Below are 18,336 nucleotides of genomic sequence, written 5' to 3'. Positions count from 1 at the left end.
ATACAATGGAATATTACTCAGCCATAAAAGGAAACGAAATTGAGTTATTTGTAGTGAGGTGGATGGACGTAGAGTCTGTCATACGAGTGAAGTAAGTCAGAAAGAGAAAAACAAACATCGTATGCTAACACACATATAAGGAATCTTAAAAAAAAAATAAAGGTCATGAAGAACCTAGGGGTAGGACGGGAATAAAGACACAGACCTACTAGAGAATGGACTTGAGGATATGGGGAGGGGGAAGGGTAAGCTGGGACAAAGTGAGAGCGTGACACTGACACATATACACCACCAAATGTAAAACAGGTAGCTAGTGGGAAGCAGCCGTATAGCACAGGGAGATCAGCTAGGTGGTTTGTGACCACCTAGAGGGGTGGGATAGCGAGGGTGGGAGGGAGGTGCAAGAGGGAGGGGATATGGGGATATATGTATATGTATAGCTGATCCACTTTGTTATAAAACAGAAACTAACACACCACTGTAAAGCAATTATACTCCAATAAAGATGTTAAAAAAAAATTAAGCCAGTTGATAACTATACAATAGCCTCTAAGTGTTCATGTGAAAGGAAGAATCGCATGTCTCTCACTTTACATCCAAAGCTAGAAATGATTAAGCTCAGTGAGGAAGGCATGCTGAAAGCAGAGACAGGCCAAAAATTAAGCCTCTTAGGCCAAACAGCCAAGTTGTGAATGCAAAGGAAAAGTTCTTGAAGGAAATTAAAAGTGCTACTCCAGTGAACAGAGAAATGATAAGAAAGTGAAACAGTCTTATTGCTGATATGGAGAAAGTTGTAGTGATCTGGTTAGAAGATCAAACCAGCCACAACATTCCCTTAAGCCAAAGCCTGATCCAGAGCAAGGCCCTAACTCTCTTCAATTCAATGAAGGTTGAGAGAGGTGAGGAAGCTGCAGAAGAAAAGTTGGAAGCTATGAGAGGTTGGTTCATGAGGTTGAAGGAAAGAACCTCATAACATAAAAATGCAAGGTGAAGCAGCAAGTGCTGACGTAGAAGCTGCAGCAAGTTATCCAGAAGATCTAGCTCAGATAATTCATGAAAGTAGCTTCACTAAACAACAGATTTTCAATGTGGATGACACAGCCTTCTGTTAGAAAAAGATGCCATCGAGGACTTTCACATAGCTAGGGAGGAGAAGTCAGTGCCTGGCTTCAAAGTTTCAAAGGACAGGGTGACTCTCTTCTTAGGGGCTAATGCAGCTGGCGACCTTAAGTTGAAGCCAATGCTCCTTTACTATTCTGAAAATCCTAGGACCCTTCAGAAGTATACTAAATCCACTCTACCTGTGCTCTGTAAAGGGAAAAACAAAGCCTGGATGACAGCACAACCAGTTTACATGGTTTACTGAGTATTTTCAGCCTACTCTTGAGACCTACTGCTCAGAGAAAAAAAAAAAAAAGATTACTTTAAAAATATGACTGTTCATTGACAGTGCACCTGGTCATCTAAGAGCTCTGATGGAGACAGACAATGAGATTAATGTTGTTTTCACGCCTACTAACACAACGTCCATTCTGCAGCCCACGGATCGTGGAGTAATTTTGGTTTTTAGGTTTCATGATTTAAGAAATACATTTCATATGGCTACAGCTCGCATAGATAGTGATTCCTCTGATGAATCTAGGAAAAATAAATTGAAAACTTCTGGAAAGGAACTACCATTCTGGATGCCACTAAGAACATTCGTGATTCATAGGAAGAGGTCAAAATATCCATTCACAGAAGTCTGGAAGAAGTTGATTCCAAGCCTCATAAATGACTTTGAGGGATTCAAAACTTCAGTGAAGGAAATAACTGCAGATGTGGGGGAAATAGCAAGAGAACTAAAATTAGAAGTGGAGCCTGAAGATGTAACTGAATTGCTGCAATCTCATGACCAAACTTGAATGGGTAGGGAGTTGCTTCTTAAGGACAAGCAAAGAAAGTGGTTTCTTGAAATGAAATCTACTCCTGGTGAAGATGCTGTGAAGATTGTTGAAATGACAACACAGGATTTAGACTGGTATATCAACTTAGTTGATAAAGCAGAAGCAAGGTGAGAGGATTGACTCCAATTCTGAAAGAAGTTCTACAGTGGGGAAAATGCTAACACACAGCACTGCACGTTACAGAGAAACCATGTGTGAAAAGAAGAGTCAATCAATGAAGCAGACTTCACTGTTGTCTTATTTTAAGAACTGCCACGGCCACCCCAGCCTTTGCAATCACCACCCTGATCAGTCAGCAGCCATCAACATGGAGGCAAGACCCTCTATCAGCAAAAAGATTACGACTTGCTGAAGGCTCATATGATGGTTAGCATTTTTTTTAGCAATAAAGTATTTTTTAATTAACGTATGTACATTGTCATTTTAGACATATGCTATTGCACACTTAATAGACTACAGTCTAGTGTAAACATAGCTTGAAATGCACTGGGAAACCAAAAAACTGGTATGACTCGCTTTACTGCAGTGGTCTGGAACCGAACCTGCAATATTCCTGAGGTACACCTGTATTAATAAAAGTTCCCTGCCTGTTTTGCGGGCTAGACTAAAATCTTAGCCCTCCCTTTTAGTGTAAATACCCTTGGAGAAAGATCTCCTAAGTCCTAAATCACCATGGACTCTATGGCGCTCTCTTTGTGGATCAGTCATGGCATTTCTTATGTGTCAGGTGGGCTTTCCTCCTCCTTCTCTTTTCTACCTCCGCTACTTGTATGATCAGGAAGAATCAGTTTAATATTAGCCCAGACAAAACATGATAAACACATCTTCTGGAGGAAAAACTCACACACTACATGCACGTTTATGCTCCCACCGTGGCTGGGCCCTCAACACTGCTGAGCTCTCCCTCCGCTTTCCCTGGAACCCCCAGCTCACCGAGGACTCAGGGGCTACCTGCCCCAAAGCTTCTCTGCTATGCTCAAACTCCCACCTCAAAGTTACGTACTGTCATTTGCAAATAATGCTCACCCCTCACTTCCTAGAGAAAATTAATGGCAACAGGACAGAAACTCCCTCCCTGGGCATCCATCCTCTCTAACTCCAGATTTTAAAGGAAGGACTTCGCCATCGGCAGACCACCTCAGAGACTCATCATATGATCTCCAGTTAATCCTCATGACCAGAAAGGGAGATACCATCACACCCAGCTGACTGATGGATGAGCAAACTGAGGGTTAAAGGGATTAAAGGATGTGTCCACAGTCCCATGACCACTAAATGACAAAACAGATAGAATCTGGGCCTCTTGACGCTCACTTCACATTGCACTGCACCACATCTGTTTCAGGACAACCTCAAGTGACGTTCTCAATTCTCCTCCACACGTCCCATGGTCTAACCTAATCTGCCCAAGCGCTTCAGAAGTAAACTTGCCTTTGCCTCTTTAAAAAAACAAGTACTATCTTTTTCTGATGATAAAATACATACTCATTATAGGAAATTCTGGAAAACATAAAAAGATGGAAGAGTAAGATGAGAAGTCATCCATAATAAATAATACGAATGAACAATCTAGAACTATACACAATAGGGATGAATCACACAATACTGAGCATGAAAAATCAAACGCTAGAGAGTACATGTTGTACGATTCCATTTATATACGGAACAAAAAGCTGTCAGAACTATGGAATGCCATTAGAAGTCAGGAGCACAAGGGGGCTGGTGGAAATGAGGATAATACCCTATTTCTCAATCTGGGCACTTGTTGCATGGGTGTGCTCAGTGTATGAAAATCCAATGAAGTATAATTTATGATGTGTAAATGTGTATATATGTACACGCAATTGTACATGTATACACACACACACATATAATATACTTGAAGTCGGACAAAATGTTTATATTTTGGAGTGTTTTCTTCCTGGTGCTTTTTTTCCTTTTGGTATTCTTGTTTAAAAACTATTTTTTAAATTATGATCACACCATATATATGTTTATATTCCATCATTTCACCTAACAAAAAGCATATGCATTTGCCCAAATTACTATAAATGCTTCATAAATACTTTTAATGGCTGTATAACAGTCTACCTGGTGCCTGTATCAGTGCCCTGCTACCAACCATTTAGATGTTTCCAATGTTTATTATTACAAATACTATGGTAGTGAATACCTTTACCCTTTAAGTCATTTAGCCACGCTCTCCTACTCTGCTTTATATATTGATAATATTTATCTCACAACATACTCCGCCATATGGAATCACTTATGTACTTATCATACCCTCATTGTTCATAATAAGATTCCCCAAACCACAGACCCACATCACCCTTCCTCGTACCCTCTACAGACCCTTACTTCTGAACACAGTAGGTACTTATTATTTGTTGAAGTGTTTTCAAAAGCCAAGGAAACCCTTCATTCGTACCAACCTAGATCTCAGTACCACCTCAATCACCCATGTAAAATGAATGTTTCAGTCAGCTATATTCCAACTCTTCATTTAGTCTGCACAGCTAAATGCTTAGAGGCAATTTAGCACGGTTCCCCTTGAGGGTATAAATACTAGCCACTGTGCTGAATTCATCTAACAACTAACAGTGCCACGTCCCAAGGATCTAATGAGCATCAGACAAGTTCCTCTCATCAAAGAGCTTACAGCTGGTGGATCACTGAATATGGATCTTGCTTTCAGGAGACCCACAGTCTAGCAGGAAAGGAGATATGAAACAAATCCCAGCTCCCCGACTCCTAAGCTTCCAAATCACAAGTACACAGATGGGAACAAATACCGGCCCCAGAGCCAAACTCTGAAACCTTGGCCTGGGTGGGTGCCTTCATGTTCGTTAGTCTATGAATGAAGGTGTCTGCTGTACTTAAAACACGTTTTAAATAATTTTACAAACATTATTAACCCCATCATATCTGATAAGGCAAAAGTACAGTACATGTTTAAAGTGCTAATAAAAAAGAGACACAATTATGACAGACACAAAAGGAGAGCTAATAAAAATAGTTGAGAATGGTGAAAAATATTTTTCTTTTTTCCTTTTGCATATGGAATGAAGACTGGGAAGAAGCCTGAAGAGCAAAGGATGAATGAGGCGAGGGTGAAAAAAGCTAACCTATACCTATTATAACCTAGCAATAACAATTAGCCAAACAGAAGAGAGATCTTCAGAAGTTTTTCCATCCTGAATACAACAGGATGATCAGAACCAAAGGTGGAAACTTGGTCCAAAGTTAGTTCAGGAGGCCAGGAAACTGTTCTAGAAAAGAAAGGCTGAGCACGGCCAGGACTGAGCCCACTGAAGTCTCCTACAAACCAAGAGGTGACAAGTGAACTTGGACACCAAGGACTACTAAAGAGGTCCCCAGGGCTCCAAAGAGACCATGAAGGAGCTACCTGTCTCAAGAGATTTTTAATGTAGACAAAGCTGCTCCACTTTAGAAAGAGATGCCACACAAAACATGCAGCAGCAAAGGGATGACTGGTTGCAAAGCTTCAAAGAACAAACTTAGACTCCTTGAACTGGATCAGGGAACTGCAAGCTTAGAGTCTTCTTAGCCACTTTGAACCTGTGAACAAATGAGCTTAAGAAGAGCCTCTCGGAAGCTCAGCTGTTTGAAGTAGAGAGCATCTGAAATTACAATGCAAAGGAAGAGAAATATACATGCATATGGTAGGGAAGGAAGGCAAGATGGACTCCGATGGGAGCGAGCACCTCATTCAGGAACAGAGGTTAGCCAGGCTGGGTTTCAGAGCTATAGGGTATTTTGGTACGTAAGGGAGAGGTTGCACCATTTTTTTCATGTGATCAAATAGCATGTTTAGATGTTTCAGCATCAATGTATTAATTTAGTTCTGCTAGAGCCTGGCACATGAGGATGGGTAGGGAGGGAGAGCTGGAGGGCAGCCAAGCAGGGAGGGAGGGCAGCCATAGGGCAGGGGACCAGAGCCAAATTTCCTGTGGGCTGCAACAGAGTCAGAACTCAACCTTGTAGGCAGTGATAGAGTTGAGTTTTTAGCAAGTCAGTGAGATTTGTGTATCCGAAAGCTCATCTGGCGACATGTAGAAGATGGGTCTCGGGTGGGGAGACCAGTGAAGCGGCAGCAGCCTAAATGAGAGATGCTAAATTAGGGTAGTGAATGATGGAGAAATGGAAAAGATTTCCTGCAGCCGCATAGCACAGGGAGATCAGCTCTGTGCTTTGTGACCACCTAGAGGGGTGGGATAGGGAGGGTGGGAGGGAGTGAGACGCAAGAGGGAAGAGATATGGGAACATATGTATATGTATAACTGATTCACTTTGTTGTAAAGCAGAAACTAACGCACCATTGTAAAACAGTTATACTCCAATAAAGATGTTAAAAAAAAAAAAAAAGAAAGAAAAGATTTCCTGAGCTATCCAGAAGGTACAATCACAACCAGATGAATTAGTCAAGGTGAGGTGGTACAGGAAAGTCAAGATTAGGAATAAAGTGGATGACGATGCCAAAAACCCAGATAGGAAATCAAGGAAGAAGTCAGGAGGCATGCTGATCCAAAGGGATTGCTGTTCGGTTCAGTGGAGAGGGGTCTGGAAGTCAGAGTACAGAGCATATAAACAAAAAACATTTTGGAAAATATTCCAGGCAGCTTATAGGCCCTCTGCTGCTCACACAGAACAATAGGTTAAGAAATCCTGGACCAAGGGGGCAGGGAGGGAAGGTCTCAAGCAGCATTTCTCAACCGGCATGCTACTGGCAAAGTACAAGGGACAAGTCTTCACCACGAAGGATGCTGAGCACCCCTGGCTCAGCCCTTGCCCACTGACCACCAGAAATACCCACAACCTAGACTCTATGACAACCAATCTATTTCCAAATGGTACCTGTGTTTGAGAGCCAAACACAAAAGGGAGAGGAGGCAGCAAAGAAGGCTTAGTCTAAAAGAGCGGAGATGGAAGGAAAAGCAGATCTCACCCTCCAGCCAATAGGTCATCCCCATTTCCAAACACACCACTATGTGACGATTCTCCCACCTCCACCACTAGCACTTTATCCACTCCATCCCTTGCCTGAATTACTGCAATCATATCCTAACTGGTCTTCCTGCTTCAATTCTTTTTTTCCCCCCTTTTTATTAAGTCACCATACCGTACATGACATCCCTAGGACTTATAATGTAAGTTTGTACCTTATGACCCCCTTCTCCCATTTTACCCCCCACCTCTCCATCCCCGCCCCTCATTTATGCAATTTTTAAAGACTGCACATATAAGTGAGATCATACAGTATTTGTCTTACTCTAACTTATTTCACTTAGCATAATGTCCTCGAGGTCCATCCATGTTTGTGGCAAATGATGGGATTCCTTCTTTTTCCTGGCAGAGTAATATTCCACTGTGTGTGTGTGTGTGTGTGTGTGTGTGTGTGTGTGTGTGTGTGTGTGTGTGTGTGTGTATTTATATACACTACATTTCCTTTATCCATTCATCCACTGATGAGCACTTAGGCTGTTTGCATGTTTTGGCTTTCTACTTCTATTCTTAATTTCCCTTGACAAGCCCTTTCCGCATGACAGCAATGTGAACCTTTTCCATTTTACTCATCTTATTTAATAAGCACCTTTATAATACTTAACGATCTGCCATGCTCCGTTCTGTACAAATATTAACTCACTGAAACCTCACAACACTGGGAGATAGGTATCATTCCTACTCCCATTTTACCGATGAGGCCCAGAGAAGTTACTGGATTACTGCAGGGTCACAGAGCCAGTAAGTGTAGAGCTGAGATCTTAACCCAGACAGCCAGCTCCAGAAGTCATACTCTTGCTGACTACTCCACATTATTCTCCAATTCATTCATTCCTCTGTTCAAGACCCTTAACAGTCTTCTCACTCAAGAGTAAAAACCAAGATCCTTGTCACAGCCAATAGGCCCCTAGTGTAGGGGTCCCCATTACCTCTTTTACTTCATCTCCTGCAACTGGTCTGGCTGCTCTGACGTGCTCACACCCGTATGCGCCTGCCCCAGGGCCTCTGCACTCACTGTCCCCTGACCGCGAGTGTCTTCCTCCAGACAGCTACAGACTTGGCTCCTTTGCTTCATTACCCTCTCTACTCAAATGTGCTCGCCTCAGTGAGGACTTCCTGTCCATCCAATGTCAAATCACACCTCCGCTCCCACCCCCAGCATTCTCAAGTCCTCCACCTTGCTATATATTTTTCCTCCAAAACATTTATCATTATATAAAGAATGTAAAACTACTCATTCATTTATTATCGAACTCCCCCTAATAGAGTATGCTTTCCATGAGAACAGGAGTTCTATGTGTTTTGTGCTGTTACAGCCCCATGCATGGAAGGGCATGCGGTTCATTTTGAATGAATGAATGAATGAATGAACAAAGAAAGAGTGGTGACAAGGAAGCCAAGGAGAAATTTCAAAACAGAGGGAGGCACTTCCCTGGTGGCGCAAGGTTAAGAATCTGCCTGCCAATGCAGGAGACATGGGTTCGATCCCTGGTCCAGAAAGATCCCACATGCTGCAGAGCAACTAAGCCCGTGCACTACATCTACTGAGCTTGAGTCCTACGGCCTACGAGCCACAACTACTAAAGCCCGTACGCCCTAGAGCCCGCAAGCTGCAACTACTGAGCCCTCACGCTGCAACTACTGAAGCCTGCAGGCTCTAGGGCCCACGTGCTACAACTACTGAGTCCGCGTGCTGCAACTACTGAAGCCTGTGCCCCTAGAGCCCGTGCTCTGCAACAAGAGAAGCCACTGCAATGAGAAGCCCGTGCGCCTAGAGCCCGTGCTCTGCAACAAGAGAAGCCACTGCAATGAGAAGCCTGGCGCAAGGTTAAGAATCTGCCTGCCAATGCAGGAGACATGGGTTCGATCCCTGGTCCAGAAAGATCCCACATGCTGCAGAGCAACTAAGCCCGTGCACTACAACTACTGAGCTTGAGTCCTACAGCCTACGAGCCACAACTACTAAAGCCCGTACGCCCTAGAGCCCGCAAGCTGCAACTACTGAGCCCTCACGCTGCAACTACTGAAGCCTGCAGGCTCTAGGGCCCACGTGCTACAACTACTGAGTCCGCGTGCTGCAACTACTGAAGCCTGTGCCCCTAGAGCCCGTGCTCTGCAACAAGAGAAGCCACTGCAATGAGAAGCCGGTGCACCGCAACGAAGAGTAACCCCCGCTCGCCACAACTAGAGAAAGCCTGCGCTCAGCAACAAAGACCCTATGCAGCCACCCACCCCCCCCAAAAAAAACAGACAGAGGGAGATCGCTCAACAGCATGAATATGCTACAAAAAGCTTTCGTTATACTGGGGTGAAAAGCTTCCATTGATTCTGGCAATTAAGATATTGGTACCTGTGGCAAAACATGTTTCTAAGAAATGGTACCTTTGGAGAGCGAGTTGGCCGGCGATGTGGCAGAAGTATTAAGCATAGATGGCTCCTGTAAGAAGGTGGCTGAGAGAGGAGACAGCTAGAAGGAGCAGCAATGTCAAGAGAGACCTCAGCATGTTCTTTCCACGCTGAGGGCCAGGAGCCAAGGGGAAGTGAGATTGAAATTCAATGAGAGGAAGCATTACCAATGGAGAAAGGCCTTGGAGATAGACACCTCCAGACTGTGGTGAGTGGGGAGGGTCTTCCATGCCAACTAGTAAACGTTCTACTCCCACCCTTGGATGATCTACACTGACAGTGCTTTCTCTAACTCAGGTGCTCCCAGACCATCGGTCTGGACAGACAAAGAGCCCTGAGGCCTGTTCAGACTCCCAGTTCAGACAGAGCTCACTGGCGCTGGGTGAGGGAAAGGTGCTAACTCCTCACTGAGACACTTCATATACATTCATTTCCATACAGAGACACACACAGACACCTCTTTTATTCCAAACTAGCCCTGAGTGACAAATTAGTAGCCCATTTAAAGATCAGGAAACATGAGGCTGGGCCAGTATCATAACTTCCCTAAGGCTACCCAGGTCTAGCCAGGCTTTTAACTGAAGTGCACTCTTTCACATATGCACTGTATGTCCGTACTCAGTAGAATATAACAGGAGAAGAGACAGGTAATCAAGACTAGACAAATTACAATGAAGGGCATGAGCTAGGTTCAGAGATTATAGACCTATTCAAATAGTTTAAGCAAAAATAGAAGTGAGAGCTTAGTGGGGAATTCCCTGGCGGTCCAGTAGTTAGGACTTGGGCTCTGCTCTCAATGTTGAGGGCCTGCCCGGGTTCAATCCCTGGTTGGGGAACTAAAATCCCACTTTGATTCTGTGAGCCTTATACTTGCTTTCTATGACTTGTGCATTTGCCTCACCTCTTTGACAATTTTTTTTTGGCCGTGCTGCAGGGCATGCGGGATCTTAGTGCTCTGATAAGGGATCAACCCAGCCCCCTGCATTGGAAGTGCGGAGTCTTAACCAGTGGACCACCAGGGAAGTCCATATGACCATGTTTTAATCATCTTTGTATCTCCTCAGCTGCTCAGTAAATATTTGAATCAAAAAAAAAAAAAAGTAAGAACTTACTTTTCTGTCCAGCATCTATCCATTAGGAGAACCCTAATTTTTTCAATGTATGTACTTGTATCTGGAAGAATAACTTAAAGTGATCTTCCAATAATAAAATTACTATAATTAAAGATAAACATGACTTAGCACTCAGAAGCCTATGACAATTAACAAGAGTGACAAAATATATCACCCACATGAATAAAACCTGGTGGAAAATAATCACAATTCCCCTCTTGTTACAACCTGTATTTATATCTGATTTCTTATCAAAACAAAGAATAAAACATACACTGCTGAATAAGAAAATATCTTTCTCAATGCCTAAAACTTGGACAGCACTGGAGTTAACTGTAATGAGATTTGTGATATATCTGAATGTGACAAAAAAAATTGCCCCAAATAAGTCTTCTAAATCCTATAGCAAGGCTGTGAAATAAATAGGCAATAAATATTACTGGTGCTAAAAAGCTCCAGGAAACTTGTTCAAGGTCACCAAAGTAACCAGTAAGCATGTATACATGAGGGAAAGAATAACAAGGGCTCCCAACCAGAACTTTCTTCTCGGGCATATGGTGGCTACTCCTGATGCAAATGTCCTGGGGCAGAGAGACCTCTCAAAAAGGCAAGTCACATGGTGTGCCCCTCTCCAGCCCCACTCCCAGTATTTTTATACAAGGAAAATCAGGTCTAAGTAAGTACCAAGGTGAGGCAAAGGGTCTGGCTAGAGAGGACATCTCTACTTGTCATGCCTTCCCGACTAGAAAATAAAAGGTGGGGAAATGAGGAAGCAACAGGGACAACTTCCTTGAGTGAAGCAAATGTATGAAAAACTTAAGATTTCTCTTCATGATGCTGACCAGGTGAACTACTCACTCTTCTTTTGTGAGAGCACCTAGCCCAGAACTTGGCACATAATAGGGGGTTAAAAATGCTTTAGTCCCCCCTGCTCTGCTATCCCAACCCAAGGGCATCCGGCTTCTGGCTGGCAAAAACTCAGGGTCCAAACCACAAAGACGTGTAACATTTGGGGGGAAACCCAGTGGTTGAGTGCAAAGAAATAAATCCTACAATCAACTCCCAAGTTCCCAGTACACTTAGTGACCCACCAGATACCAAACTAGAAAAGAATTGGAATTACTTCACTCTAGGGTGTGAGGGAAAGTTCTAAGAGGAAACTAAAGCTCTAAAGAACTAAAGTCAAAAGAAAATGTGGGTGATTATGTAAGAAGTAGAGGCCAGAAACATTAATAAAGACACAAGTACTTAAGAGTTACAGTACATCAAGCTAATATTTTGTAAAGAGCAACCACATGACAAATACACTCCAAGCTTTAAGCCTTCCTTGGCCTTGGAGAGTCATGAGACTTTTTTGGCTAAAGCAAGGAAAGCTTTAGTGAGAGGGAAAAAAGAACTTCCAGACCTCTAGGTGGCTCCCATTTTTAAGCAACTACCTCTCTACCTTAACTAAATGGCCAAGTGACACTAGTTATTTATTCAAGTCACAGCAATAGCTGGACAGTACTAAACATCCTTAGAACTATAACTCTCCTTTTTCTACTCCAGTTTGCCCTTTCTTCCTTTGAATTCGAGCACTGGTGCAATCCACAGCTGCTGACTAACATGTTATCATACAACATGGGCAAAATAATGTGACATGGTAAGTTTTTTTTTTCTTTCAGTAATCCTGTGCTGATGAAAAAACCATAATTCCTTTAATGATGTACTTAGGAAAAGGATTATCTACAACAGAAAATCACAAGGGTAACACCAATTAAAAGGTATCTCAGTTTATTTATGAATTTTCCACAGAGCTCCAATGTATTCATTTTACCTGGTATCTGCAAAGGATATTTCATGTTATACATAAAACCAACAAAGAAGGCGTGTAGGAGACAGCCAGTCTGGCTTTTGTGTTAGAAGCAGATTTAACAGTGATAAAGAAGGCAATCAATATACAAATCACAAGTCGTATTACTATCTTATTCATTACAGCAGTAACTATTTATTGAGCATTTACTGTATACACACCAGGCACTGGGTATAGACTGGCGAATAAACCAGGCATTATTTCTGCCCTCAGGGGCAAGAGAGAAACATTAAACAAATAACACATCATTATAAACTGTGGTAAATATTAAGAAGGAAATGATAACTGCTATGAGGGAGACAATCAAGGGGTTCTAAGTCGCATGGCGACACGAGTGGCCTTCTCAGGGAAGACTTTTACAGAGGATAGCTGAACCAGTGCCCAAAGATGAGAAATTACTCAAGGAGGTGGTCCTGAAATAGACCACCAGCAGGAGCCCTGAGGTGAGTCTGCTAGAGAGCTGAATCACGTGGCTGGCCAGAGATGAAAACGGGGCACGGGACCAAATGACACAGGACCTTGTAGGAATGTTGAAGATTTTATATTTTACCCCAGGAATAAGAACTCTGAAGACTTTAAAGAGCAAGTGACTTCTTTTTTCTCTTTCTGGCTGCTGGTGGAAGAGGGACCGGAAGGAGGGGCAGAGTGTGAGCCGGAGGCCTCTGCAGTGGGAAGGAGGACGGTGGCTTGAACCAGGATGGGAGCATAGTGGAGACTGAAAATCAGGTTTGAAAGAAAGTCAGGTTTGAAAGAGATTATGCCCGAAAAGTAGACAGGACTTTGTGACAAACTGGTTGGGTGGGGGGTGACAGAACAGAACACAGAGTGGAAGATAACTCCAGCCTTCTGGCCTGAGCCACTCATTAGATGGATGAGATGAAAAACTGAGGAGGAACAGTCTGAAAGGTTGAGTAATCATGAGCTCATTTTTCAAGAAGTCACAGATGCTGCCATTTACTGGCTAAGATGGGCCAGGCACCATGTTAGGTGTTCTACTTGTCACAGCATCGCTCTTAGTAATAATATCCCCATTTTGCAGAAAGCTTTGAAGTTTGAAATCTATTTAGGGTTGGAGCAAGCTAGCAGGAGAGAAAACAGGTGATACATTATTTTTAAAATCCAACCCTCAGAGTTATGACGCACAATGTTTTCCTATCCCACTCCACTGCTACCCACAAAGAGTTTTGCTATGTTTTGAACACTAGCAAGTTATCTAGGAACCTAATGGTTTACAATAAATGAGCAAAGCCGTTATGCCAGGAATCAACCACAATGGAAAGAGTAACAATACTCAACACTGAACAACATTTTTACTCTCATTACCTACATCAACATAAGACAGATCAATTAAAGAGTAAGAAACTCTGAAACACTCATCATTTCTCAAAATGACCAAGTCATTCAAGTCAAAAATTAATGCAAGCCACGCAGTACAGAGGCTACAAAAGCCAAGCATTGAGAATCACATTAAAAAATCGAAACCTTAATAAAAATAAAATACTAGGCAAAAAGAAATGATACCACAACCTCATAGAATTTAAATTCTGCAATTCCTAAACATCTCAACCGAATGCCAAATTCAGGAAACATGCACACTAAAAACAATCTAAACATTCTCACTTCTTTTAAACTGCTTTTCCCTGCAGCATGCTGACACTTCAGCAATCTGAAATGCCTTTCCTCTCTGCACAGTCCCATGATTTCCTCCCTCTCTGAGCTCTCTGATGTCCCCCTCAGCTACTGAAGCCCCCAAATTAGGTCTTATCAATGAACCTAGAAAGAATTCAATGCATTACTGCCAACTGTGTATCGAGAGTACCGTCTTAAGACTCTTAAAGGGAGAGAAAATGAGGAAGGGGAGGATTCTTGAAAGGTTTTACCATCTACACTACAAATTATATTTTTGTTGGGTCTGATCCTTCAAAAGACCAATCATCAAATTATGTTCAGTCTTCTTTAAGTGGTGTATGGTCACATATAATATTTATGGTTTGGGATAGTTCCCCATGGGGATAAATAGAATTAAAAGTACAATTGATATGCCAACTAAAAGATAAAATCTCACACAAACCATCCTCCAAAACAATACTGCTCTGTCCTGCCTCCTGATTCCTGTGTCCACGCAGTACCTCTCCCTGCAGAGGGCTAGCTGGCATTCACTACTGCCTCACCCAGGCAAAGGACAGGATGCTGAAAATCCATTAAGAAAGCTTCCCATTTTTCTGTTCCTTCACAACACGATTGCCAACTCCTGGCAACCCAGAGATGAAAGACTTAAGAAAAATGAAAATTAAAAAATAAAAGACTGGGACTTCTCTGGTGGTGCAGTGGTTAAGAATATGCCTGCCAATGCAGGGGACTCGGGTTTGAGCCTTGGTCAGGGAAGATCCCACATGCCTCAGAGCAACTAAGCCCTCGAGCCACAACTACTGACCCTGCGCTCTAGAGCCCGCGAGCCACAACTACTGAGCCCACGTGCCACAACTACTGAAGCCTGCGCGCCTAGAGCTCAACAAGATGAGCCAGCGCAATGCGAAGCACGCACACAGCAACGAAGAGTAGCCCCCCACTCACCGCAACTAGAGAAAGCCCGCAGGCAGCAACGAAGACCCAACGTAGCCAAAAATAAATAAATAAAATAAATAAATCTAAAAATAAATAAAAATAAAAGATTACCTGGGGCCTCCTACCAGAATGGGTGGTTAATCCCACCGACAGAAAATCAGAAATCTATCCATATTTAAAGGTGCTTCCTGCAGACAAAACAGATCTAACGAAGAATTCCTGAGACACATTACACTGGAAAATCCATAAATGTTCCTCCCTCTGTGTCACCAGGCTGGAGGAATTTTTTTAACGCAATGCTTTGATGTATTGACAAGGTTAACCTGACAGGTTTAAGTCAGCTATGAAACGTGCCCTGCATCTATTTCCCGTCTAAATGCCTAAAGATCAGGGGCAATACTGACCCGCAATTATAGCCAACGCTTGCACTGCTCAAGATGCCGTTTGATGCTGAGAAAGTAGTGGCTCAGCAACCAGGCGGCTCTAGGATGCTAAAATAACAACGCAACACTCGATTACGAGCCCAGGTACCTGGCGTAAAAGATCCCGTGCTACACGAGGACCCCACATTCAAAGCTCACGTCCCTTCGGCTTCAATCTTATTAAGCTCTCCGCGACGTACCCTCCCAAAGTTTCTAGTTTGCAAACGGAATTACTTTGAAAGTCCCCTCTTCTGGACTCCCCTCTCCAGACGGGTTGGCGGCAAGGGGAAATAGGCACGGAGGATGGTTAATCGTTCAAACAACATTTAAAAACCTGTAAACCAATCATCTTTTCAGAGGAAAAAAATAAGCGTTCACCAAGCAGTCGCTCGGCAAGCGAGCATCCGATTTCCATTTGGAGCGAAATTAAAGAAGCCAGACATACATTTCCCTTTCCAACAAAAGTGGCCTCTAAACTCCCCGGCCAAGGACACTGGGAGGAAACAGAGGCTGGAAACAAGCTCGTACTCTCGGTCAAAGCGCGTGTGTGCGGCGGGGAGAACGCGCAAAGGGGAGACAGCGGGGAAAAGGTGAACTGGAGGAAGCTGGAGCCCGCGGCGGCGGCGAGGCGGGGGCAGATCAGACGAAGAAATCCGAGGTGCAGAGAGAGGGGCGGGGAAGGGGGAGCCCGGAGGCTCCAGGAGGAGGAGGGAGGGGTCCCGGACGCTGCCCAGAGATCTCGGCCGCCTAGTAAAGTTAATACTTACTCAGTTTCGCAACTGCGCCGCCCCCGCAGGCCGCCCCGCGGGGCCGGCCGGGGCGCTGGGGACGCGGCGGCGCCCGGCGGCCGCCCAGCGCCGGTCCCCGGCCACGCAGCCCGGCGCGCCTCGCTCCCCGGCGCTCCTCTGGCCGCGCGCCCCGCACCGGCGGGAGGCCCCAGCTCCCCGGCGCGCCCTCTCCGCGCACCTCCTGGCCGGCGCTAGGTGAGCGCGGACGCCCCGGGCGGGGGTGCCTGGGTGTGCGAGCGCGCGGGCAGCCGCGGCAGCGCCGGCGGGAGCCGCTCCAGGCGCTGCACCGATGCTGCGGGCCGGCGGGCAGGCGAGGCTGGGCAAGGAGCCGGGCGCCGGGCGCGGTGCGGGACGCCGGGCGAGCGTAGGCGGCGGAGTCCGCGGCCGGCTCGCTCCCGCGGCCGGTGCCTCTGGGCGGGGGGCCGGGCCGGGGGCCGGGCCGGGCGGCTGGCGGCTCCGCCCCCTCTCCCGGCCGCTGGCTGAGCGCGCGAGAGCGGCGGCGCGGGGGCGCCCCCCTCGGCCGGGCGCTCGGGTTACAGCCGCCGCTCCCCTGCTCCCCCGCCCGCGCCTCGCCGGTTCGCCCGCGCCGGGAGACAGTGTAACGGAACTGGGACGCCAGCGCTGCATTGTGGGAGCTTTTAAAGCGGCGGGGAGCGCGGCGCGGCCTCTCGGGCTCTCGGTCCCCCGCCCCATACCCGCCGGCACGGCCCCCACGCCGCCCGGCCGGTCGCACATCCCCAGCCAGCGGAGGCCCGTGGACCCGAAAGCCAGAAATGGTGAGATGACCGGTGCCTCGCTGACTCTCCCGGAGCAGAATCTTCCATAGCCCGGGGATGAGACTTGCAAAACTGCCCTCCACCGTCACCCCGGAAAGTAGGAGGCTTTTTCTGCGGACGCTTTTAAAAAAAAAAACAAACAAAAAAACGCCCTTCCATCCTCTCAGGACTGGGTTTGAATTGCTTTTCATCTGGAGTGGCAGTGATTCAGCGACCCCCTTCTCAGCAGCAGGCAGTGACAGAGACAGGAGACGAAAAACACAGCGAATGAATCAGACGTGAGTAACCAAGTTTAGAAAGAGCTGGGCTCAGATTCAGAAAACCGCTCCCCACTCCACCACATACACACACACGCACACGCATATGCACACGCATCCACCTTTAAACATAGCAAATTGTCAATGAAGGAAAGCAGTGCTTTCATATGGAAACGCAGATGTGTGTGGTTTTCACCATTCCACCTCTGTTTTACGGCATGCAATTACTCTAGCCACCAGACAGAATCCAGTCTTTGGGCCAGACTTGTGCTCACACAAGCCCACAACTCAGGAACAGCCATCAGTTTGGAGTTAAATGGGATGAGGATGAATAATGGATGAGGTACAAGGAAGCATTTCAATTATAAAATGTCCCTTTTGATTCTCCAGACACTCGGTTTGGGGTTTGTTTGTTTTGGGTTTTTTTTTTGCTTTTTTAATCATCGAAACGGGAATATTACATTTGAAGCACAACTTGTTACCACTCGTCTTACTCAGGGCTTGATTTGTTTTGTTTGGGTCTGTAGGCTTTTTGTTTCTTCCTCTTTTTATTTTGACCTTTAGCTCTTGCACAGCTCATTAGTTCCTCTACCTCAGAGGTGAACTGAGGAGAGGGATGGTGAGACTCAACTTTGGCTAATCAACATTTGGAGGATTTGGGGACAAGAAAAGCTCTCTGTGATTCAAGTGTAAAGCCCGAGGGAACTTTTTAAGAGACTCTGTAGGGCATGGATCCTCTTCCCTGAGGAGTTTTCCAGCCTTAATGTTAACATTTCCTAAGCTCTCGTTGCCTTGTCAGCCTCTAATTCCACTGAGCAACATCAGTCACTGCCTAATTGCCAAATCTAATGGACACATTCAGTCCCCATCTTCTGGTGCCCTTTGTGGCATTTGCCAATGTTGACCCCTCCTTCTTTTTTAGGACCTTCCTCCCTTTTTTTTTGCCGTGATAGTCATCCTTTTCTTAATTATTATTAATTTTTATTGGAGTATGGCTGCTTTACTATGTCGTGTTAGCCTCCACTGCACAACAAAATGAATCAGCCATAGTCATCCTTCTTTTATGGAGGCCTTGAAACAGGGACGAGTGATAACAGGAAGGAGTGTGGCTATTGTTAAACCAGGACTCAGGATCTTACCAAGTAGAAGAACCTTAATCTGGTTTCTGTTGGTCACCAGGAGGGTCCTGA

At 45.2% G+C, this 18,336-nt stretch overlaps 2 protein-coding genes across 5 annotated transcripts in view; one reads left to right on the top strand and one right to left on the bottom strand.

The window, feature by feature from the left end:
- Positions 1-16,171, bottom strand: part of RASSF8 (Ras association domain family member 8) — a 131,029-nt gene extending 114,858 nt beyond the window's left edge. For 2 of the 4 annotated variants that reach the window (XR_002892559.2, XM_024129009.3), the window contains exon 1: positions 16,093-16,171. The gene's annotated coding sequence lies outside the window, so the exon portion shown is untranslated. The remainder of the gene's footprint in view (positions 1-16,092) is intronic. The other 2 variants (XM_028491105.2, XM_055085517.1) reach the window with 2 other exon arrangements.
- The window catches only part of LMNTD1 (lamin tail domain containing 1), a 468,403-nt gene continuing 465,865 nt past the window's right edge, over positions 15,799-18,336 (top strand). The window contains exons 1-2 of the mRNA XM_055085516.1: positions 15,799-15,983; positions 17,057-17,167. Coding sequence (XP_054941491.1) covers positions 17,157-17,167 — 11 coding nt within the window. The 5' untranslated portion in view covers positions 15,799-15,983; positions 17,057-17,156. The remainder of the gene's footprint in view (positions 15,984-17,056; positions 17,168-18,336) is intronic.

The sequence above is a fragment of the Physeter macrocephalus genome, chromosome 6 (genome assembly GCF_002837175.3).
Source record: "Physeter macrocephalus isolate SW-GA chromosome 6, ASM283717v5, whole genome shotgun sequence".
Lineage (NCBI taxonomy): Eukaryota > Metazoa > Chordata > Mammalia > Artiodactyla > Physeteridae > Physeter > Physeter macrocephalus.
This window is presented reverse-complemented; position numbering and strand designations above follow the sequence as displayed.